Source organism: Rhyacophila brunnea, unplaced genomic scaffold, assembly GCF_057557595.1.
Source record: "Rhyacophila brunnea isolate RB1 unplaced genomic scaffold, BYU_Rbru_1.0 scaffold_17, whole genome shotgun sequence".
Lineage (NCBI taxonomy): Eukaryota > Metazoa > Arthropoda > Insecta > Trichoptera > Rhyacophilidae > Rhyacophila > Rhyacophila brunnea.
In genome coordinates this window covers 11056615-11081650 of record NW_028232827.1, presented here as the reverse complement: position 1 = coordinate 11081650, position 25036 = coordinate 11056615, and the positions used below count along the sequence as shown (strand labels likewise).

At 38.7% G+C, this 25036-nt stretch overlaps 1 protein-coding gene across 1 annotated transcript; it reads right to left on the bottom strand.

Annotated features, from left to right (window-relative positions):
• Nucleotides 1-975: 975 nt before the first annotated feature.
• LOC147073663 (uncharacterized) lies at nt 976-25036 on the bottom strand. Its single transcript, XM_085944669.1, has 13 exons — nt 24894-25036; nt 24137-24530; nt 23187-23450; nt 22517-22752; nt 22049-22283; nt 20235-20452; nt 12188-19162; nt 5864-6127; nt 3872-4043; nt 2190-2431; nt 1558-1689; nt 1360-1482; nt 976-1071 (listed from the first exon to the last, which is right to left on the bottom strand). The coding sequence occupies exons 1-13, from the start codon at nt 24930-24932 to the stop codon at nt 976-978; spliced, it is 9390 nt and encodes a 3129-aa protein (XP_085800795.1). The 5' UTR covers nt 24933-25036.

Genomic DNA, 25036 nt, shown 5'->3' with positions numbered 1-25036 from the left:
ATGCACTTTAACCAATTGAGTTACGGGCATCCTACTTAATTATGACATATTTAACTGGAGTTCTTACATAAAATGCTCATCAAATTGCGTTAATGTGAGTGTCATATTTTTTTTATAGTGTTTTCAAATTATGTATATTGAACATAACGTCGAAGTGCATACCTCAGTTTGTATATTAAGATGCCGGTGCTGTCACGAAAGATGGCAACAGAGTCAAAAGACTCCGTTTAACAGTGAGTCGACAGTGAAAGTCCTTCAAATTTTGCGAGTGCTAACTAGCTAATAGATATTATTATAGTAACGTCATTACAACAAGAATAACCGTATAATGGGCAGAAATGAAACATTTATCTGGTTAATGCTAGACAAGTGAAGGGATAAAACACCGTTGTGCGACAGAGTTTTTAAAATACTCTCTCTAACTTGCTGTGACTACCTACCTTCATATGTATAGCTATTTATTATTATTAAACAATAATTATGTGAATAGATACGACAGATTTAATCAAAAAGGTGAATGGAAACTTAAAATGACGTACTCTATCATATTCAAATCTCTCCATTGAAATGTAACACTTGCTGGAGTCAAGAAAGCTGTGAAAAAACGGTAGCGCCTGTACAGCGGCACAAGTTTGAATTGAATTACACTATACTTAACTATGCCAGTTAGAGAAGAGCAGTGAAACACTCATCTAAATCTTATTACACCTCCGTCAGTTTCCTTCGTGCGGTGTTTGTGAATAGGTATGTGAAATCCAATTTTTCCCTTACTTTCACGTGTCACTCCATAATGTGAAATACGAAAAACCAGCAATGTCGACAATGTGTACTTCTGATTATTGCAAATATGTATGTATCTGTGACCTATACTATATTCAGAAAACTATATGAGTATTATTCTTCCGACATTCTGATGCCGGCCTTACACGATGACCGAATCAGTAATCTATAACGCTAATTGTTCAACAATAAACATCAGTCTCCGAGGATACCGCTCTTCAAGTTCAGGAATCCACACCGGAGTATATCAGCATTTCTTTCAATGTCGACTGTCTTTTGTGCCGGAACTTTCTTTCATGGTAGTATAAAAAAAATAATTATCGTTGTTTTCTAAATATGCTGAGTCGTCTTCCCTTTGGAGTTCCAAATGTGTTCTGTAAGAAAACATAATGACGTAAACATTAGAAAAGCAATCAAACGACGAGTCTTTCAGTGATATTTCCATAGCAGACAGTCAGAAGACTGCACAAGGCGGAACATAATTCAATCGCTTTGAAATAGTCTATAAAAGAAGAGACAGGATAGTCGGGGCGGGGATACGAAGGCGGAGGCTAATAATACCAAAAAGACGAGACATACCTCGTCTCTGGAAGTGGATCTAGAACTGTTGCCCATGAAGAGAGACCTTATTCGGGAGGGTGTCGTTGCCTTTTTGGGGAAATTGTCATTCTGTTCTCTGAGTGGCTCTCGCCCCTCGTTACCCTGTAAAATCAAAGGTTATTGAATATTTTTTTAAACTCCATATTCCATATAAAATTGCATAAGAAATGTATAAACCTGCAAAGATGATCTCCCGCCGTTCTTACTGGGAGTCGGGGGACCCGGTCTCTTGTAGGAAGTCTGCCCGACTTCTTTTTTCGGTCGCAACTTTTCAGATATTACATTTTCTTCCAGGTCAAATGCACCCGTCTGTGAAAATAAGCAAAGTGAGAAGTCAGAAGGTACTCTCAAATATAAAAACCATTTAGCGTAACTCTCAATTTTGTAATGTATTTGGGAGAGAACTGTGGCTAAGCAATTAACAATATCAGCCCGGGTTGGGACCCGGCCTTCTCAAATCTCAGTCCACCACATATTCCCATCTATCTATATGTGATAATTTATTATAATATTTGCAAGTTAGGTCAAGTCAAATGCCAATGCATAAGTTAAATAAGGGGATGTCAGGATGTTAACTTAACCATGAAATTTATACCAATTCCGAGAATCTTAAATGCTCACGTTATGGTGCTATTTTTTCATAACATATATTTCATCACATGACTACGCCGGTCAGTGTAACCGGCATACTAAAAGTTACCTCATTTTCAATCGGTCTATACTTCAAACTTGTCAAATGCATTTTGTATTTACCTACCTACCTACCCCTAAATTTGATGTATTGAGTGTTACAATGTGACAGCCGATACCTTAATCTCTTCCTCCTTGACCTTGTGATTGAACTGCGTCTCAGCAGGATAGGAGCTCTTCATATGCGGCAGGCACAAGGAGTTCCTCCACTGTAGCTCCGACAGTCTGTCGGGTTGCACACTGTTGCTATCACATGCGGTGCTATTTGCGCGTGGCTCGCATATCCCCGACTTAAGGTCCAGCAGGTAGGTGTTGTCGAATACTTCTCCCTCTTCATCGGACATGTGGAGGCCGCCTGACTCTGTATTCACAAATCCAATGAGATTGAAGTTAAAACTTGATTTATGCTTTATGCAGACAGGTTTTATTACATGAAAGTGAAGCTGAAAAATGGATTACTAAGGCTAATGATTAAAATGACTCATTGCCAGCTACCTTCACCTTCGTACTCTGAGATTTATTTGCCAAGGCCGTCGTGAGACAAAAATGTCTCGCATCAGTGTTGCGAGCCAGAAAAAAGTTTTTAATACAATTCCTTCATTCTACGATGGTTTAATACTGACAATATTAAATTCAACAAATTTAGTTTGCCAGTTGAAGGTTATTTCCATTTGAAATGGAAGTATACCGAGTAAATACCTACTATCTCAATTGATGAACTGAAACGGACAAGTACAGTAGGAAACTAGGTATTCAAATTTTATCAATTACTTTAATTCCACGAAAAGACACACATTAGCTCCCTTCGGAATAGAAACTTATGTCTCCAAACTCTGATGACGACTTGAATATTCTAGCTTTCTTTTAAATGTAATTGTGATATTGTTTTTTAAGGATGCTAAATAAAACTTTGCAAGTTTAAATTCTTTTTGTGTTAAAATCAAAAACCTGCCCTCACTCTCATTCTGACGCAGACTCTGGCTCGTCCCGACCGGCGGCTCTCGTGGTGCAGTGCGTAAGGCACTGACCTTTCATCCGGGAGCTCCAGGTTCGATCCCGGTGAAGATACAATATTATATTAATGTGATTTTCTCAAAGCCTGGGTGTTTGTGATTGTTTCACTTCTATTACTAAATACACTACTGTCATTGGGCCTCTAAGCCTGTTGTAGTGTTAAAAAAATAATATATGGTTGGGCCAATTATGGCGACCCAATACAATATAAATGTCTTACCCACCTAACATCATTATCCTTGTCAGGCCTACTATTAACAGTCAGTCATTCTTCAACCGCGTGAGTGTAAACACCTATAACCTGTAAAATGTTACGACGTCATTACGTGCACTGGTTTTGACTGTCAATTGCCGTGCACAGGGTGACTCAATAACCAGTTACTGCGCGAGAAGTGGTAGTGCTAGTGAGCGAGATGTATATATACATTTATTAATTATATAACGGTGAACCCCAAAACATTCACTTGTCATTTTTTCAATTGACATATTGTGTATTCTGGTGGGGCATTACCATTCGTGATGGTCTTCCCTACGCCATGAGTACGGGTAAAACAGAGAAAACGAGTGGTCCTCGCAAAATGTCTTCTGAGAAACTTACGCATTATGGGATTCGGAGAAAATAAAAGAAAATTGAAATATTGATTAAAGAATATCCCGGTAGGCAAACTTTTAAATATGGTTCACTCACAATACAGCAAACAGCCACCTCAAAGGATCGACAGAACCCCATCTCTAATAGCAGACGGATGCAGAGAAGAAAAATATTACATTGAAATCTCAAACTCACCAACTTTAGATGACAGAGGAACCTTAAATGCACGCGAAGGCACATGAGCTGAGGCGGATGACTGCACGAGCGAAGAAGGCCGTCCGGTCTGCCCGTCTCTATCTCTGGAGAAGGACTGCGGCTGGTGACTCACCCTCGTAGTCGATTGGTAGCTCACCCTCGAGACGGGAAGCTGTCGACCATATTGAATATTTTTTAAGCACTGAGCAAATTCTAAATACGGTATCCAAAACAAGTTCTTAATTGAAGATATTCAACACGACAGCTATCGCACCCGCTGACATAACCACTAGACATTGCGTTTTTTATGTCCAGGCGTCCCCCACCGACTGGCACTTACGCTTCCTACGGCGGAAGGGTCGAGAGACATGCGTCAAAATCAAACGCAATATCTTGTGATTTGTGTCAGCGGGCAGCCGTAGACATCTCTAGAGTACCTAGGATAAGGTATCGGTTGGTTTCGCATCCTTCACTATAGGTGCCTGATAAGCCTGTTAATCCAGATAAGGTTATGACTGTGACCGCCTGGGTGATTGACAGTGATACCGGATGAAGGTCTCCCACAGGAGACCACCTCAAAGGGCGGACCGAACCATCAACTTTCCCATAACACCACAGCCTACATCCACTCTTCGCGGTTCTCGCAACCCTCGGCCGAGCAGAGCCCGCTTCCTCAAAAATTCGAATTCATCCATGCTTCCGCCAAAACACAGACGCGGCCTGTCACAAACGGCCGCTCGCGCCGCCACTAGTCAATCCGCCAGTAAAACAGAGAGCGCGATGACGCCGGCAATCTGACAAAGCCAAGCCAGCATCTCCAATTCTCCAGCCAAAAATACCGCGTCGGCGCCAAGCAAGCATCCTAAGCTAAAAGCATTCCGGACAGCCCAGCCAGCATCTCTTCTCTTGCATCGGACGCCGAAAAGCCGGCATCGCCTCGGACGCGAAGCCCAAGCAGCCAAGCCCGCGACAACACGTCTGCAGCCCCGCTTCTTTGGCCATGACATTATCACGGTCTGCCAACTCCACCTAAGTGCGATGAAGGCCGGTGATAACAGGAATAGAACAAAAGTACTGATACTGCTAATTTAGTTAAGTAGGTATCAAAAGCAAAATAATTAACACCAATGTTTCGATACTGGTAGGTATGGTAACCGGAATTCCTCTCGGCGGTCGGGCAGTCCACTCCACATGATGTGCCCATTGGAGTCTAGCAATTTTAACGAATGTGGAGATACATTCTTATCGAAAGAGATCGTAGAGCTCCAGGTTATATCAAATACACCATTCTTCTTCTTCTAGTGTGGGCCCATATATCCTACGCAGCACCTTTCACTCAAATACATCGAACACACACGCAGTGGCTTTGGTGAGAGTCCAACACTCTGACCCGTAGGTCAGTATCGGTCGAATGAACGTCTTGTACATCTGAATTTTTGTACTATGAGACAGGATACAATATAAAATCCTATTGCCAAAAATGTATGCATTCTAATCAGCTTGGTCTCTTGGCGGATTGAATATTTGATAATTTATCAAGCAGCATTAATAAAATGTATGGTGAGACATAACCGTAGGCACGCCACGTAAAGCTATATTTTTGGATAGCCAATAAGTAGTAGTACTCATGTAGTAATGTAATAAATGCCCTTTTGCTCGCCAATTGCTGTCACTTACACCCTACCAAATAAAAGTGTGTATTTGTTATGGAATAACTTTAACTAATATAATATGGTGTTCTTTTGGCATAAAAAATTAAGTATCAAGCAATCTAACAATATGTCACGATCACTGTTTTGGCTTGTCATATCACTGTGAAATGTTAAAATTTCCACTTTAATACAGTATTTAAGGTCGGCCGGCTGAATCGAAATCAAAACAATCCACTTTAAGTAGTTGTCAAAATATTGGCTACATCGAAGAGAATTCATCGAAACGTTAAATTTGGAAGGCAAACAACAATGAATGTAAAAATGATAACGTTATACTCACACTAGTAGCGGACGAGACGGAATTCAAAGATTGGCGAGAAGAAGAGAGACGGCGCTCTTGAAGCTGCTTCCGCAGCCAGTCCTTCTCGTTCTTCTCCATGAGAAGTTTCTCTCCGATCTTCCAGATTTCGGAGGAGAGCTGGTTGACGTGCGCCTCGTAGCTTTTTATCTTGGCCGTATATTTATTGCACAGAGCCTCCAGACCCGCTGTTTCCTCCTTCTGTTTCTCCGAATAGACGGCTATTTGATCTTGGTACAATTGTTTCTGTGAAGGATAAAAGATTTTGGTCTATTGGCCTCTGCGAGAATGGCATGCCAGTATTGTGAATAAATTACCGATACATAAGAATATTTTTTTTACCATGTTCGATCCTAAGACCATATGGGCCTCCATAAAGTGGAGGTTGTATGAACAGATTTTTATTTTTATGAGAAATGAATGTTAGCCACATGCTCAACCTATTAGATCCATACTCTGGATCCAAACACACATTGAAAAACAACATGTGAATTTTTGCCAGACCCGAGATTCATGGGACCTATGACATACGCCTGACCCATAACCGCTCGGCCATCGTAACGAAAATAAAACAAAATATAATATGGAACTCAATCCACATAGTTGTAACATCATTTAAGATGGCTTTTGTTCATTTAGGTCTTAGAGATATGGTCCCAAGTGAGGCTCTCTCCAAAAGTGCCTCTGACCAAACAAGTGTTTCCAATGGATATTAAAATTATTAAATCAAAAAATGACAAAAGAAACCAATAAAATAATCAATAAGGTTCCACATTCAAACCTTGACTAAACCTAAATTTTCGACAACTTCTCCTTTCCCCCTCTGAACAGGGGTTGCTTAAATTACTGAAAAACTAACCCGCCCCGAAACACAACTGATTTTAATCAGGCATATTATCATGAGGCCTTACGTTTGAATGTGAAGCATCATCGGTTGTATATGCCCGGATGTCTCAGTAGCAGTTACACAAGACAGGTCGTCACGCACTCGAGTTTACATGACTTTAAGAGACCATCTATAGACGGAAACCGTATACAGTTTTGCACCGTGTACCATACTAAACGCATTGATTTCTATTCATGGTAATATATTTTAGTATATAAATCTTACTGTATACGTTTATATAATATTGTATACATAGAGATATGCTCATATACTTAGTGAAAATATATTTCCATGAACAGAAATCATAATTTTGGTATGGCACACAGATGAAAACCAAATGCGGTTTCAGTCTATGGACAGCCTCTGAGTTGAGAGAACCCACGGGAGAGAGAAGCGCGGAGAACAGACAAAAATTAATAACAGTAAATCAAAAGCTACTATGAAATTGTCGAAAGATCTGAGTGAAGAAAACTTCACTTTCACAATACGCCGGAATTTTTTTTAAATCAATAAAATTGGCCTTCGTAACGGACAGCCCGACAGCCGGTCGTACTGACTCGAGCGACTCTTCCCTTTGGGTACACATTTAAAAACTTTGCCAAAGGATGCGGTTTGCATCCCGTACTCATCCGCCACGTAGACATGTCGGTCGGGTGACAAGGCAAAGCCACCGCACCACGTCCAGTCGCAAATTGACCGGTGTAGTTGTCAGGAGTCAGTGTGGTTACTGACAAATTGAAATATGGCCATCACTCTACTCTTTTGGACAAAGAATCTAAATCACCGATTGAATTCTAAATAAAATTAATAAAAGTAATAATCTAAATAAAATAAAAATGTTGACTGAATTTATGCAGAAACCATACTCTCAGCCGGTGAATTTCATTATACATAATATATTATTATGTAGTTTTTTTCCAGCGAGAACCAACAGTAAATAAATAATATTAAAATAGCCTATTGACATTGTATTCAACTATGATTCAAGATATTGCAGATCGTCAAAGATTGCCCTCTTTGCCCTGCAGGTGGCCCTCGACTTTTCAACATTTCTTAAAATTTAGATTTTTGTTGCTAATACAAAATGCGCTTCCATGCAGTCGCAGATTTAGCGTCGCTTGGGGGCGGCAAATCGAGGAAAATCATTTGGTACTATACAATATAGAAATAGCTACTTACCTAAATTTAGTAATAACGGAAATATCTTTCTCACTGGTTTGAAACAAAATGTATTAATTAACATAAAAGGTTTATCAAGACCGTTGTCGGAATCGCGATGTTTAGTTTACTTCCGTTACCCTTCGACATACATGGTGACCAGAAACGACACGTGCACGGATGATAAAAATACTGTATACTGGGGCGGCATTTTGTCTAGGGACATCACTGGCTCGCCGTCACCGTAAAAGTGTGGTATTCAACTATCTCTTGACAAGTTTATAAAGAAAACACCTGATTGCTAATACGCCTCGTTAACTTTATTATAACCATTGGTAAATAAATATTTTAAAGTACACTTTTTGATGTTCTCTCTACGAACATTCAAACACATTTTCAGAAACCAATTACGTGCAAAAGTCGAGGCCCACCTCTATTTTGTATTATGTAAAATTGTTTTGATAATATTTATTTATCGTTTATATTTTAACGACTATATTTTTCTAACTAGGTTACTTCTGTCCTACAAAGACAATAATCTGTACATCAGAGCCAGCATGTCCATGTCGTGTGTATGATTGATTATGTAGAAAATGATTTGAGTCCAAAATATATTGTACCTAAAATATCATATTCTTTCAGAAATTTTTAAAAAAATTAAAAAAATTTTTAAAATCAAAAAGCAAGCCCACAGTTATTAAATGGCTGAAAAATCTAAAATAGTGTTTTCCCTCTAGTGTTGTATTTGGTTATACGATGCACCGGTTCTCAGGTACAGATTGCCGTAGTCCGGTGCATAAGGCACTGACTTCTCATCTGAGGGCTCCGAGTTCAATTCCCAGTTAGGTCACAATCAGTGGCGGTCGGTGATTTTTTGGATTGTAATTTTTGAGGGTGTGCTGGAAACTTACCTTATTGAAAAATTAAATCAATTCGGCGTTGTTTTTGATTTGACAAAAGGTTATTGACATTTGGGAAATTACCTGTATATTTCATATTTTTAATAAAACATGATACGAGTTACTTAAATCTTTATTGGATTAGTTTTAAGAAACGATTGTATCTCTTATAGTAGATAAATACCTCGTAATTTTAACGGAAGCCATCTTATTCTATATAAGTACATTAGGTATCTTTAGCAATTTGTACACTGTATGAATAATGATTATTATGAAACTGCACTTTGTATAATAGTATGACGATTTATTAGCTCATCACTAGAATTCATGAGAATTAATAATTTTCTATATTATATAATGAATTCTATTGTTTTCAGTTTTACAGGCATTTTACATAGGAGATTGCTAAATATGATACTAAACATAATTTGACCGTGAACAGTAAGCTACGGCGTCTATAATAACAAACCATAATTCAAATTTGTAACTGCTCTCTACTCAGACCAATATGATGTCATTTTACCCGGTCGACGCACGATATTCTGGAACTTACGCATGGCGAAAACTATTAGCACGGTTTAAGTTGTTTTTTAATGGCTTTAGTTCATACTAAGCTTTGGGTTCATTTTAAGTAAACTAAATATATTGCCCGGGCGCAAATGATTTCAGTGAGGATGATGTATACGGTGCATAGTGACTGTATTATCGCCTATTGACAATATGGGCACATCGGTTTATGGTTTGCATTACAATAAGTGAGCGATAATATTAAAAACCTATGAAGAAAAAATATGATTTACGATGTTGAACGATGTTTCATAGCAATGCAAGCAGTGCAGTGCACTTGTATGATGTTAGACCAGCCGCCGCTGGTCACAATACATCAATGTGACTTTCTCTACGCCTTAGTGTTTACTTTCTTTTCTACTACTACAACACTATAATTGAGCTCCGTGACTTTATTTTATATGTAGGTACATATTTTTGTATAATGTTAAAATGTCCAGTAAAACCCTGATTTTGCAAAACTAATTTTTATTGTACTAAATCCGAAGTCATCAGAGTTTATATATTTTTTACTCTTACTATTTTCTTGATGGAAAGACATGACAATGAAATAGATAACACAAATTACGTAGGTTAATATTTTTAGTACCTGTATCTGTACACATTTACATTATAACCCTGAGACCGGGTTCGTCTTACAGCATTATCACATTGGAGTGAGTACTAAAAAAATTGACGTTTATTTCTTTCAATACCTAATAATAATTATAGTTTCTTTCAAATAATGATTGGAATACTTTCTTTTTTGAGTGCAAGCCTAGAGTTTTGTAAACTCAACATTATAATATTTAAGATCAGATTACAGCATGACCGATTAATCAGCCAAAAAAAAAAAAAAAATCTCAAGGGACGTTTCCTACACAGAAATTGCTCACAAAATGTTGACATTTTTTTAGTTTCAATGTAGATATATAAAAAAATGTATTCTTTTTTTATGTATTGCCAAGATTGCGGGTGTCAGACACAAAAGTTCTCTTTCGACACTGGAAGATGCGAAGACTATTTTTTGAACAAAAAACACCATGCATAATTCCATCACATCATAAAAAAAAATCTGAAGCTAATAAATATTGTAGGTATAATATATTTAACATGCCATGAAGCCATGAAGGAAATTGAATGATGTATGTATTTATGGAATAAAAGTGCACTTTTGAAGAATATAATTTTTTATTGTAGACACATAAAAAAATACATTTCTTTTTTATCTCTATTTAATATAATATATTATATTATTCTGTACCTAATTAAAATCTCAATGTACATTGCACATCAATTTGGTTAAGGTCTCTTAAATAAGAATTTATTCACATTGCACATTTAAAAGGTTGCCAATTTTATCGCAAGATTGAGTCATTTAATGACAAATTACATAAATCGAATGCTTTAAAACTAGTTAACACATATTACATAATGATTATTATTTTGTTGTCGTGGAATATAGTCGGTGCATGATCATCATCAAGATGCAATCATATGCACACGTGACCGTAAGACATGCCTGATAATATTCCAAGTGCGGCATGTTTTATCTTAACTTTTACACAAAGACGATTCATTGTCTAAAAGAAAAGACGGAGCATACCGGTATGTACGTCTCGCTTATTGAATTTAATCACCGGTGTTACTGTACTTTGACCAATTAAACATGTGACAATGGTAAGGGAAAGGTGTATTGTTCAAAATTGTTAGTAAAGTTTGACTTCTCGTTACATATTACTCTTCATTTTGATGTTTCATTAAAGTATATATCGTCACCGTTCAGGCAAAAGTCACCAACCCTGAAAATGGCAGTTTTGAGTTGAGTATGTCACCCGAAGCGTAAAATTATATTCTTTAAGATGCAAAACTCACCACAGTACATTAGTTAGTAAAATTTTGCTTAAATCTGAATTATTTGTTTTTCACTAAATGACTTTCGATAAAATCTTAACAAGCAAAAGTCATTATGGGTGAATAGACATTATTGACTATACAAAAAAAAAATACTTCGTTATAAATATACAAGCAAAAGTCACTATACTATGGATGGTGAGTTTTACTGATCCTTCTTTTGGCTAACATTGTTCAGATTATTAACAAGCAAAAGTCACCAAACCATAATTGAGCTACCTTGCCTCCTTCAAAACCTTCCAGATGTTTTAATTAGCATCAAAAAGTAAAATTACCTTAAAGAAATTATTAAGAAGACATGAGAAAATAATTTAATGTAGATAAAACCTTAAAAACACCAAAATCTGATTTTTCCTGCATTTTCAAACTTTCAAATTGCGATATCTCAAAACTATGTTTTTAGGGTTGGTGACTTTTGCCTGAACGGTGACGATATGTAATATAATATTATGCAGATCGATTTTCTCATCATTCTCGGAAATCCTATAATTTATTTGCTGTCGTATCAAACACCTCTGCGAGTGAACATGAACACTAAACATTTTCACAATACAAACAGAATTATACTGTCCCATAAGTCCATTTTATTTTTTTGAAGATGAATTTTGCCAGGACAATAAAAACAGTTATAAATTGAAAACCCTACCAGAATGGCGTATTGCCAAACCCTATTTACACACCAGCCGGGCAGGGGAGTTATCGCAGCCGTGTCAATGTCAATGTAATTTTTGGCGAGCATATTTCGAGGGTTTGGTAATACGCTCTCGGGTAGGGTAGTATTACTGATAAAAATATTAATAATTATGATTCAATCCCACTATTTTATTTATTGTGAAGAGTTAAAAACAGCCACCAAACAAGTTGATAGATCAGCACTATGCCCAGAATGGGGGACACACTCACCATTTTTTGTTTCATCCTGGTCAGTTTGTCTTCGTACTGGTTCTTCAAGTCTGCCACGATTCGATCGGCATCGGGTTCGGGGCGCTGCTCCCGACGCTCGGCCAACAATTGCCGAACTGCTTCCCCCTCTGCACGCAGTCTTTCCTTCAGCTCAACATTTTCAGCTATTATTTTGCTGTAGTGCTGACGCTCTTCGATGTGCAGGTTCTTTTCCATTTCATCCGCCGTCTTCAATTCCTCGTTCATCATCGCCATTTCATTATTTGACTTCTCCATTTTTTTCAGAGCGATCCTCAAGCCCGCCAATTCCACACGGGCTTCCTCGTTGGCAGCAGACAATTTATGATTTTCCCCTTTCAAGTCTTTGACGCGAGCGTCCAGAGATGCAAGCTTCTCTTCGTGTGCGGCCGATTTGCTTCTTAGAACGTTATAATTTTCCACTGTTTCAAGAAGACACACGTACACGGACACACCCTCTCTGTTCGGCGCCAGTTCATCTCGATCGGGTTTGTGTAATGTTTTAGCAAACCTTTCAATGTTAGAAATATTGTCATCCAAATTTTCTAAAAGGTTTCCATCGAAAACGTTGTTCACGATGAAACTGGGATATTCACTAACATCCAATCCGTCCAGGGTTGTATCTCTCTCGTCTTTCTCGATGACGGTTTGCACCCCGTCGATGGTCCACTTGAAAAGATTCTCAGTGTACTCCATTATGATCGATGACATTTCCATATTGGAATGTTCGATGCGGGCAATGTCGGTTTCCAATTGACATTTCTTCAGTGATACTTCCTCCAGTGCTGTCTGATCAGCCACACAGGCGACGATCCCGTCGTCGAGCAGCACTGACGCCTTCCTAAGTCTGGCGAGTTGTGCGAAGTTGCCTTTCTGGATGTCGAGAGCGTCCCTCAATTTAGACTTGGCTTCGCAGGTCATGCTAACCAACTTTTGCAAATATTCAATCGCTTTTTTGCCAAGCACCCCTCCAGAAACGTTCGGTTTCGTAGTTGAAGAGACGGTATCCGAATTATCAAAATTGTTCTGGAAACCCTCTCGGACGATGGCTGTTTCTGTTTTCTTTTCAATGTTATCATTAATTTTAATGACCCCACAAAGACTTTCAACGCGGTCAAATACATTTTTGCACCCACATTGGTCCAAATCTTTGTCCCGTTTCTCTTTGAGAAGAATATTTTTAGATTCAAGTTTTTGTCGAAGAAGAGTATTGGAAAGTTCGAGTCGAGCGTTTTCATCTTTGACATCATCGCATGCAGCTCTTAAATTCAAAATGGTGTCATCTTTTTCGAGGATATTCCTCGCGCAAGTTTTAGATATCATCTCCGTGGAGTGGCATAATTGGAGCAATTTTGATTTAATACTATTATTGTCTCCATTGATGGAATCCTGATGTCGGTAAGAACTGTCTGAGAATTTGATTTGCAGATCTGTTTCTCCCGAATCCTCATCGTAAGAGAGATCGTCAGCGGTGGAATGCTCGTCTTCGAAACAGTCAATTTTTATATTATCTATGATGGTCTCCAGTTCAATTTTTTCTCGGATCAAAGTCTCCATTTGAAACTTTGTCTCTGAAGCAGATTCCTCGAACTGTTTCAGCCTTATATTTTGAGAGTCAATTTCACTCTTCAAGTTGTCTATTTCTAGTAGTTTTATTTGGATATTCTCTTTTTCGGTGAAAGTGTCAACGTCAACGTTCGCCGATCGGCTCTCGATAGTGTTTTGAATTTGTGCAATGTTAGACTCAAAATTTTTCATTTCCCCGTTATTGGGGTTGGTATTTTCATCAAACGGTTTTAATGGGTCACTAAGACAAATGTTAATGTTTTCCAATAATTGGGCTTTTCCATCGACCAGCTGATCGATCTGAGCAGTGTCAACGGTTTGCACTTGCATCTGTCCGACTTGTAAAATAATTTCAGACAATTTTTTGCTAAACTTTTCTTTTGTTGCCACTATTTTTTTATTTTCATATATGGTTTCTGTTTGAGTACTCACGTTAAATTTCGATTCAATTTTGCTATTGACGTCGGTAACATTTTTATGTTGATTAATATCCACATGCAATTCGGACAACTCATCTACCAAATTGATATTTTTACTTAGCAAACTGTCGATTTCTTCATTTATCTTTTTACAACTGTCTTCCGATTCTTTCATGTAAATTTTGCGTTCCGCTTCAAATTTGTCCTTTTCTTCAATCAAATTCTTAATGTTGTCATTGGCAACGTTCAGTTGGCATCTTGTAAAGTTCAATTCAGCTATGGTGGAATTACAAATTTTTTGTAATTCATAGATTTGATTCTCCAGTAGGCCGTTTTGTACTTTACTATCAGAGCACTCAGATCGCAATCGGTCGATGACAGTTTCGTCAGACTCTTTGGATTGCTCGAGCTCCGTCAGTCGAGTGCAAAGAACTCCCGTCTCTCGCTCTTTCTCCTGACAGTTCAATCTGTTGGACTCCAGACATCGCTGTAAATGTTGTATTCCTGGGATCCTCTGCATCTCTATCTTCTCCGTTTTTTCTCTATTGGCATTTTGCATGACTTCCAAGTTTTCCAAAACAGTTTTACATTTTTCCATGTTGGTTTCACATGCTATCTTTTGTTTTTTCAACTTGTTTAGTTGTTTATTTTTGTTAGTGCGTTTTTGAAATTCTATTTTTCGTCGACTTGCTTCATCTTTCCGATTAAAATCTAGAACCTGCATCCGGTTGAGAGTGTTGACATCAGCCAATTTTCCACTGAGAGAACGATTGAGCTCTTCCACTGCGGCCACGCGCTGTGATAATTCGTCTATCTGGCAATCTTTGGCTATCATCCGTTCTGCAATCTTCGCAGCGCTCGCTTTGTGCTTTTCAATTTCTTCATTCAGAATTAATCCATCTTGCTCCAATTTCTTCACGTGTAATTGGGTATCGGCCAGAACGGTTGAACGTTCAACCAATTCTACTTCCAATTGTTTTTTATTGCTGTCTGTCTTGAGGTATTCCGATTTCAGGTCGCACATTTCTTGCTCTTGTTTTTTCACGTGTAATTGAGTGTCGGCCAGAACGGTTGAGCTTTCAACCGATTCTACTTCCAATTGTTTTTTATCATTATCTATTTTGAGGAATTTCGATTTCAGGTCACATATTTCTTGCTCCAGTTTTTTCACGTGTAATTGAGTATCGGCCAGAACGGTTGAACGTTCACCCAATTCTACTTCCAATTGTTTTTTATCGCCGCCTGTCTTGATGAATTCCGATTTCAGATCGCATATTTCTAGCTCCAATTTATTGACATGTAATTGACAATCAACCAGGGCGGTTGAACGATCACCTAATTCCACTTCCAATTGTTTTTTATCGCTGTCTGTTTTGAGGAATTCCAATTTCAAGTCGCACATTTCTTGCTCCAGTTTCTTCACGTGTAATTGAGTATCGGCCAGAACAGTTGAGCGTTCAACTGATTCTACTTCCAATTGTTTTTTATCATTGTCTATTTTGAGGAATTTTGATTTTAGGTCGCACATTTCTTGCTCTAGTTTCTTCACGTGTAATTGAGTGTCGGCCAGAACGGTTGAGCGTTCAACCAATTCTACTTCCAATTGTTTTTTATCATTGTCTATTTTGAGGTATTCCGATTTCAGGTCGCACATTTCTTGCTCTTGTTTTTTCACGTGTAATTGAGTGTTGGCCAGAACGGTTGAGCGTTCAACCGATTCTACTTCCAATTGTTTTTTATCATTATCTATTTTGAGGAATTTCGAATTCAGGTCACATATTTCTTGCTCCAGTTTCTTCACGTGTAATTGAGTATCGGCCAGAACGGTTGAACGTTCACCCAATTCTACTTCCAATTGTTTTTTATCGCCGCCTGTCTTGATGTATTCCGATTTCAGATCGCATATTTCTAGCTCCAATTTATTGACATGTAATTGACAATCAACCAGGGCGGTTGAACGATCACCTAATTCCACTTCCAATTGTTTTTTATCGCTGTCTGTTTTGAGGAATTCCGATTTCAAGTCGCACATTTCTTGCTCCAGTTTCTTCACGTGTAGTTGAGTATCGGCCAGAACAGTTGAGCGTTCAACCGACGCTACTTCCAATTGTTTTTTATCATTGTCTATTTTGAGGAATTTTGATTTTAGGTCGCACATTTCTTGCTCTAGTTTCTTCACGTGTAATTGAGTGTCGGCCAGAACGGTTGAGCGTTCAATCAATTCTACTTCCAATTGTTTTTTATCATTGTCTATTTTGAGGTATTCCGATTTCAGTTCGCACATTTCTTGCTCTAGTTTCTTCACGTGTAATTGAGTGTCGGCCAGAACGGTTGAGCGTTCAACCGATTCTACTTCCAATTGTTTTTTATCATTATCTATTTTGAGGAATTTCGATTTCAGGTCACATATTTCTTGCTCCAGTTTCTTCACGTGTAATTGAGTATCGGCCAGAACGGTTGAACGTTCACCCAATTCTACTTCCAATTGTTTTTTATCACCGCCTGTCTTGATGAATTCCGATTTCAGATCGCATATTTCTAGCTCCAATTTATTGACATGTAATTGACAATCAACCAGGGCGGTTGAACGATCATCTAATTCCACTTCCAATTGTTTTTTATCGCTGTCTGTCTTGAGGAATTCCGATTTCAAGTCGCACATTTCTTGCTCCAGTGTTTTCACGTGTAATTGAGTGTCGGCCAGAACGGTTGAACGTTCACCCAATTCTACTTCCAATTCTTTTTTATCGCCGCATGTCTTGAGGAATTCCGATTTTAGGTTGCACATGTCTTGCTCCAGTTTCTTCACGTGTAATTGAGTAACGGCCAGTACAGTTGAGCGTTCAACCGATTCTACTTCCAATTGTTTTTTATCATTATCTATTTTGAGGAATTTCGAATTCAGGTCACATATTTCTTGCTCCAGTTTCTTCACGTGTAATTGAGTATCGGCCAGAACGGTTGAACGTTCACCCAATTCTACTTCCAATTGTTTTTTATCGCCGCCTGTCTTGATGAATTCCGATTTCAGATCGCATATTTCTAGCTCCAATTTATTGAAATGTAATTGACAATCAACCAGGGCGGTTGAACGATCACCTAATTCCACTTCCAATTGTTTTTTATCGCTGTCTGTTTTGAGGAATTCCGATTTCAAGTCGCACATTTCTTGCTCCAGTTTCTTCACCTGTAATTGAGTATCGGCCAGAACAGTTGAGCGTTCAACTGATTCTACTTCCAATTGTTTTTTATCATTGTCTATTTTGAGGAATTTTGATTTTAGGTCGCACATTTCTTGCTCTAGTTTCTTCACGTGTAATTGAGTGTCGGCCAGAACGGTTGAGCGTTCAACCAATTCTACTTCCAATTGTTTTTTATCATTGTCTATTTTGAGGTATTCCGATTTCAGGTCGCACATTTCTTGCTCTTGTTTTTTCACGTGTAATTGAGTGTTGGCCAGAACGGTTGAGCGTTCAACCGATTCTACTTCCAATTGTTTTTTATCATTATCTATTTTGAGGAATTTCGAATTCAGGTCACATATTTCTTGCTCCAGTTTCTTCACGTGTAATTGAGTATCGGCCAGAACGGTTGAACGTTCACCCAATTCTACTTCCAATTGTTTTTTATCGCCGCCTGTCTTGATGTATTCCGATTTCAGATCGCATATTTCTAGCTCCAATTTATTGACATGTAATTGACAATCAACCAGGGCGGTTGAACGATCACCTAATTCCACTTCCAATTGTTTTTTATCGCTGTCTGTTTTGAGGAATTCCGATTTCAAGTCGCACATTTCTTGCTCCAGTTTCTTCACGTGTAGTTGAGTATCGGCCAGAACAGTTGAGCGTTCAACCGACGCTACTTCCAATTGTTTTTTATCATTGTCTATTTTGAGGAATTTTGATTTTAGGTCGCACATTTCTTGCTCTAGTTTCTTCACGTGTAATTGAGTGTCGGCCAGAACGGTTGAGCGTTCAATCAATTCTACTTCCAATTGTTTTTTATCATTGTCTATTTTGAGGTATTCCGATTTCAGTTCGCACATTTCTTGCTCTAGTTTCTTCACGTGTAATTGAGTGTCGGCCAGAACGGTTGAGCGTTCAACCGATTCTACTTCCAATTGTTTTTTATCATTATCTATTTTGAGGAATTTCGATTTCAGGTCACATATTTCTTGCTCCAGTTTCTTCACGTGTAATTGAGTATCGGCCAGAACGGTTGAACGTTCACCCAATTCTACTTCCAATTGTTTTTTATCACCGCCTGTCTTGATGAATTCCGATTTCAGATCGCATATTTCTAGCTCCAATTTATTGACATGTAATTGACAATCAACCAGGGCGGTTGAACGATCATCTAATTCCACTTCCAATTGTTTTTTATCGCTGTCTGTCTTGAGGAATTCCGATTTCAAGTCGCACATTTCTTGCTCCAGTGTTTTCACGTGTAATTGAGTGTCGGCCAGAACGGTTGAACGTTCACCCAATTCTACTTCCAATTCTTTTTTATCGCCGCATGTCTTGAGGAATTCCGATTTTAGGTTGCACATGTCTTGCTCCAGTTTCTTCACGTGTAATTGAGTAACGGCCAGTACAGTTGAGCGTTCAACCGATTCTACTTCCAATTGTTTTTTATCGCTGTCTGTTTTGAGGTATTCGGATTTCAGGTCACACATTTCTAGCTCTAATTTATTGACATGTAATTGACAATCGACCAGGGCGGTAGAGCGTTCAACTGATTCTACTTCCAATTGTTTTTTATCATTGTCTGTTTTGAGGAATTCCGATTTCAGTTCGCACATTTCTTGCTCCAGTTTCTTCACGTGTAATTGAGTATCGGCCAGGGCGGTTGAGCGTTCACCCAATTTTACTTCTAATTGTTTATTATCCTCTGATTGGTTTCGGAGGGCATCAGATTGGGCGGACATGTCTCGGTTCAGATTTTGAATTGCCACTTCTAAGTTTTGAACCTGAAACAAGTCACATATATACAATAATGGTTTAAAAATATAGGTATATATGCAGATCAACATAAGATAATTTGGGATTAATCATTGTTGACTAGATATGCAGGGCGAATTCATAAGTAAACAAAATTATGGCTAATAGTAGAGCTCATTTACTACAAAAGTCGTGTTAACTGGGGGGGGTTCTATTTAAACCTATTGGGAGCACATTTTTTTTATGCATTCCAAAAAAATTTGTCATATTTTTACTTCCTCATGAGACATTATAGGAGCTTTACACGTGCATGAATTTTTTGTCATCAATATGAACCCTAGATGATATAGATTGAACATCCAACTCAAGTGCATTTTATACATGCATTTTAAAGTGACCAAGACAGTATGTGTTTACATAATAGCGCCTGTTCACGTGCATGGTTTAACTAGCAGCAAGAGCTTACAAATAAAATTTTCATGACAACAATGATTTACACACTAAAATGCTGATTGTGTATGGTTCATATTCGTAACAATAAATCCATGCAATTGTAAAACCCATATTACATTATTTAAAATGTATAGATTTGTGTCGATTACTACCACAGAGGCAAAATGTTTTTTGGAAATTAAACAAAAATGATTCTAACTGTGAAAGAATCTCGATTGAAATGAATGACTTTTTCAGAGCCAACAACTTCTGGGAGGCGATATTAAATAGTTATATTTGGGCCATTTCAACAGAGGAGGGGGCAGGAGGGGTAGCCTGCGCCAGGCCTCACCATTTCATGGGCCTCAATTATCAACTCTGCTGCGATGCATAATAATATAGCAAATCTCAATGTTTTACAAAATATATCAATTTTAGATTTATTCACCATTAGGTACTATGAGTGTAGAAGTGTAGAAGGAGAAAGACCATTCGATGTAAAAAATAAAAAAAATTCTATTATGATCAATAATGAGTCGAGAGCAACTAACTAGTGACTAAAATCAAAGTGGAGGGCCTCAAAAATACTGGTTGTCCACGTTTTCTCTGAAGGGCCCTGGTTATTCTGATAAAACTGTGTCTTCTGTAGAGCGACAAAACCAAACTCACCTCCGATGCTAGCCATTCTTTCTCCGACGAGAGCTCTGCTCCCCTTTGTCGAAGGGATTCGATTTGCAGCATAGACGCATTCAATTCGACGGCCATATTTTGTTTCTCTCGGTCGAGGCGTTCCGTCTCCCTCACCATCGCCTTGTTTAGATTGATTTGCTCTTTCAGCTGAACGTCAATCACAGCCTTGGCCAAGTCTTCCGGAGGGCCGCTGAATGCTGAAACAGATCGCCGGACTATGATAACCCAGTTCCGTAGTGTCATCTCGACGAAAACAAATTAAAAAAAAAAATTGGGGATATTTTATAATAAATGCTGACACTACATATTGTAAGTAAAAAACAGAGGGTCACTGCTTTATTTTTATAAATAAGTGTCCCGATCCTGTGTTATTTCATCTGAGGACCTAATAATTTGAAAGAATAATGGAAGTAGAAAAAGCAGTCAGGTACTCACGGGTTTGTCATTTAAATGTATTACAATATATTTTTTATTCAGAATGCAAATTGATCTATGAGAGGTAAGCCTGTTGTGTCGTTGAACAGGTGGTTTTTACAGTACATGTACATACTAAGGGAATGGGACGACTGGCCTCCGGACAATTGGACGCCGCACTGTCGTAGACACGTGTAGACGAGGTATTTTAATCAGTTTCTATCTACTACTTAGTAGTTTGAATTAATTTTACTCTTAACATAATGTATTCTTTATCGCGGATTGAGAATTACCATGCCTAAGGCTTTATATTAAATAAAAATTTTTTTTTTCGTTGGAACTTAAACGTATGCACGATTAAATCATTGTTTACGTCTGCATATTTACATTCTTACCAACTATTAAATCATAATATAATCATTGAAGTATAAATAATAATATTGAATATTTTTTTTAAAGTACCTGTAAGTACCTAACGTCTATTTATTTTCGAATTCCGTGGCGTCCAATTGTCCGGTGCCAAATCGTCCTAGACCCCATACTAAGTGGAAAGTCCATCCATGCTAAAATAATCTATACCTACTACATAATATGTTATAAAATTGAGGTTAAACTATAAACAACATTCACACTACATTATTGGTAGATATGTACCGACTATAATAAAGATATATAGTGATTTTCAAATATTCTTTTTCTTATTGTGCCATTCCCTAACGGAGGTCGGCCACCATGATGGCGATCTTAGCCCTATCATCTGTTACCCGGAACAGTTCAGTAGAACTGCACTCGTACCAATTACGGAGGTTCTTAAGCCATGAAATACGGCGTCATCCTCTGCTACGCTCTACAAGAGTCTACACTTACCATTGATCTTTCCTTGGATGACAAGTTGGGGAATGCTATACTTTTGTCCACTCATAATGTGGCCGAGGTACTTGCAGTAGGTATTCTGGTTTTGATACTACGCAGAACTTCTCGGTCCTTTCCCATTTGATTGAGAACTTCTACATTAGTCACCCGGTCAGTCCAAAGAATTTTGAGGATGCATCTATACAGCCACATCTCGAAAGCTTCTACTCTTCGTAATTGAAATATTATGTGCAATTAAATAATCGAATAACTGTCTATCATCTTAGTACTTTATGGGCTACATTGTTGTAAAACATTTATGAAATCACATAATTATGGATGAAATGAAATTTTAGCCGCTATGTTGATTTATCTGTCGAACCTGTGCAGAAACCCCATGCGCATTTCACGCTTAAATTTTTGGATAATGTAAAATTATAAATAATATATTCCAAGTTTTGGCATGTGACAATATCGAACAAGAAACGCCAAACAAGCAACAAGCGATTAATATATTTTCCACTCACAAGAATCGAGGCTTTTCTTAGAGGCCAGAGAGTCTTCCTCGCATTCAACGCTGACATCCAGACGATCGCGGCGCCGGTACTCCTCCAGCGTCCTGTCTGCTTCGGCCAGAGCAGTTCGTAGGGCGGCGGCCTGCGCTTTCAGAACTTGGGCGCCGCTCTCGAGCGCATCCCGTGTGCCTTCTGACTCCAGAGCGCGTGATCGCCAAGCAGCCGTGCCGCTTTCAGATTCTGCCAACTGACAAACGAGCATATTTATAAAGATCGAAATGCGAGCAGGGCAAACAGTGGTCCTCGAGCCCCCTAGCGTAGAATATGACTTGACTCATTCTCGGAAAAATTCCTAAACTTTCATTGCCCAGGGTCGACCCGCGGAACATGAGAAGGGGTGAGTCAGAAGGATATTTTTCAATCTCCAGAAAGACAGAGATACTATTAGGGATTTGTTCATAATTTGAAATAAACAATGACCTTTTTAGCGAAGACATCCCTCTCTTCTTCAGCTCGGGCGAGGTCCTCCATGTGCCGCAGTAGATCCCCTTCAAGAGATAGAACGTCAGCACGCAACCGCCTCTCGCGTTCCCCACTCACTGGTCCCCCCTCCGCGCCTGACTCCCCCTCTGATTTCTCCGTGCCGTCTCCCGATTCCAAGAAGAGTCGTCCACGTAGTTCCGATATTTCACTGAGATGAGACGCTTCAAGTTTTGCTATTGACAAAAATATACAAAAAAAAGGTTCAAATTGAGGGAAAATGCAACAGTATTATTATTATAGGAAAGTAGTAACGATGAATCGTTAGCGCCGATTATTTGTAGATATTTTTGCTATTCCTCACTAGATCAGCAGTGCGCGACCCAATGAGTGCCAACTGAATAAAAAAACGAGATCAAAATGTTCACACTCAACCATTTAGTCTAATTATGTCATTATTCTCATACTCAATAGTTATCAGTCATCTGCAACTCATTCCAAGGGCGGCACACAATTAGTGGATAAATCGGCGCAGCATTTAAAAATCTTCCCCGTGTATTGGCCCTCCGACAGCTGATGAGGAACCGGGGATGAACACCGAGCCCGGAGAACGCTTCCGGGAACTGCCATCAGAGACAGACTATTTGCATACAAAAGATAGAAGACGAACCCATTTCATCGATCTTTCGCCCCAGTCGCTTGACCTCCTCCTGAAGGTAGTTGCGGTCAAAGCGTTCGGTTTCCAGGGCGACCTCCAGCCTCAGCAGCTTTCGGGAGCGTCGCCTTTTGTGGGCAGGCGTAGTGGCTGGTGACGGAGAAGAGGGGAACGGCTGCGGCGACGGCATCTCTGACAGGGGAGAGGTCAACACGTTCAGACATGGCGAACAAACGGATGTAACGCTCTCTTCATAGGTCATCAGGTCTGATGCAGGCTCTGCAATTCAACAAAATCAACATGTTTCAATAAATTTTTTCAAAATATTTTTTATGCATGAACTGGCCAAATGCAGCGTTTGACCCCCGCTTGCCTATTAAACAATGTGGAAACCGGTTGGCGCAGTATGCCCACGCGGGGAATACATAAAAACACAACTACGAGACGGAGTGATGGGCGCCAAGCATATAAAATGAATAACATGCAAGATTTAAGGATGTACAATTACAATAATTGTAGATACATTTTATTGAATACTATCAAACTGAGGTAACTTTTAAAATATCATTAATATTGATTATTCTCTTTAGTAATAAGGAAGCCAGTCCCAACAATCCAAAATATGTATACAAAGTTTGTCATTTATCGATCTGATCTTCGATAGCCGTTATGCGATTAATCAAAGAACATCGCATACTTTTCTTCCTTCTTCCTGGCATTATAACCCTATGCGTGTCTTGTTATCATCCAGCAACTGCCTACATGCAGGTCTGTCCAAAGCCACTTACCTACAGTTTATGACACCCAAGATCTTAAAATCGAACTTCACTACCCCCGCCATCTTGTATGAGGTTGACCAGGTCTACATTCGCCTTCCGGCTTCCTGAATATTTCTTTGTCATGCATTGATTGTATGATCTGCCGAACGGACAGATAAAAACAATATCAGCAATAAGAGCACATACCTCTTGTGGCTTCTTTCAATATGGCAGCAGTTATATTCTCGCGCTTCATCAGATCATTGGCGAAATCCATTATAGACTTCTGATCCGCCGAGCTCAACCTTTGGCACATGGCGCCGCGCACTGACCCGCCTCTGGTTTTCACGCACGAATAGTGAAGGAGGAGCAGCGCCACGACGACGGCGTCGTCCTCTCGGAAGTCATCGAAAGTCTCCTGCCGCTCGAAGTGCGGATACTCTCGTTTGAGAAACTTCAAGATAAAATGTTTCCCCTCCGTTACGCTATCGGTCCACCGGTTTTCCGCGTTATCCAAATATTTGACGAGGTGGAAGAACACTTTCAAGTCCAGATGTTTGATGTGTTTAATCGAGATATTCGGGATGGCCAGGCAATTGATCTAAAAAAAAGTAAAATAGGCCATATAAATTTCCGTAGTCAAAACCGATGCCATAACCATATAACGCAGTAAACGCCGATAAGAAATTAAAGTGGACGAAAACAAAAGAACAGTTGGGTTGGGTAGTATTTAATACTAAATTGATTTATTATTTATTTTCAGCGTAGGTACCGTCGGTGACGACCGTAATAAAATCAATGAATAATCACCAATCCCCATAGCCTCGAAAGCGGCCGTTATTTTTGCTTTGCACAAAATAATTTTATAACTGACGAAAAGTCAGTTAAAATGTCAAAACACTTTGTCCAACAACACTTGATAAGTTGAGCATCAAATAATAAAAATCTAAAAGAGAAAACTCACCCAACGTATGATTATATTATTCCATTTGCTGTTTTCCATCTTTAATTTCACAAAAATCTTTTAATTTCCAGATATTATTGTTATGAAATTACGTTAAATGCGCATAAAATCGGTCAAGCTCAGCTGCATATTTTTTTTGATTT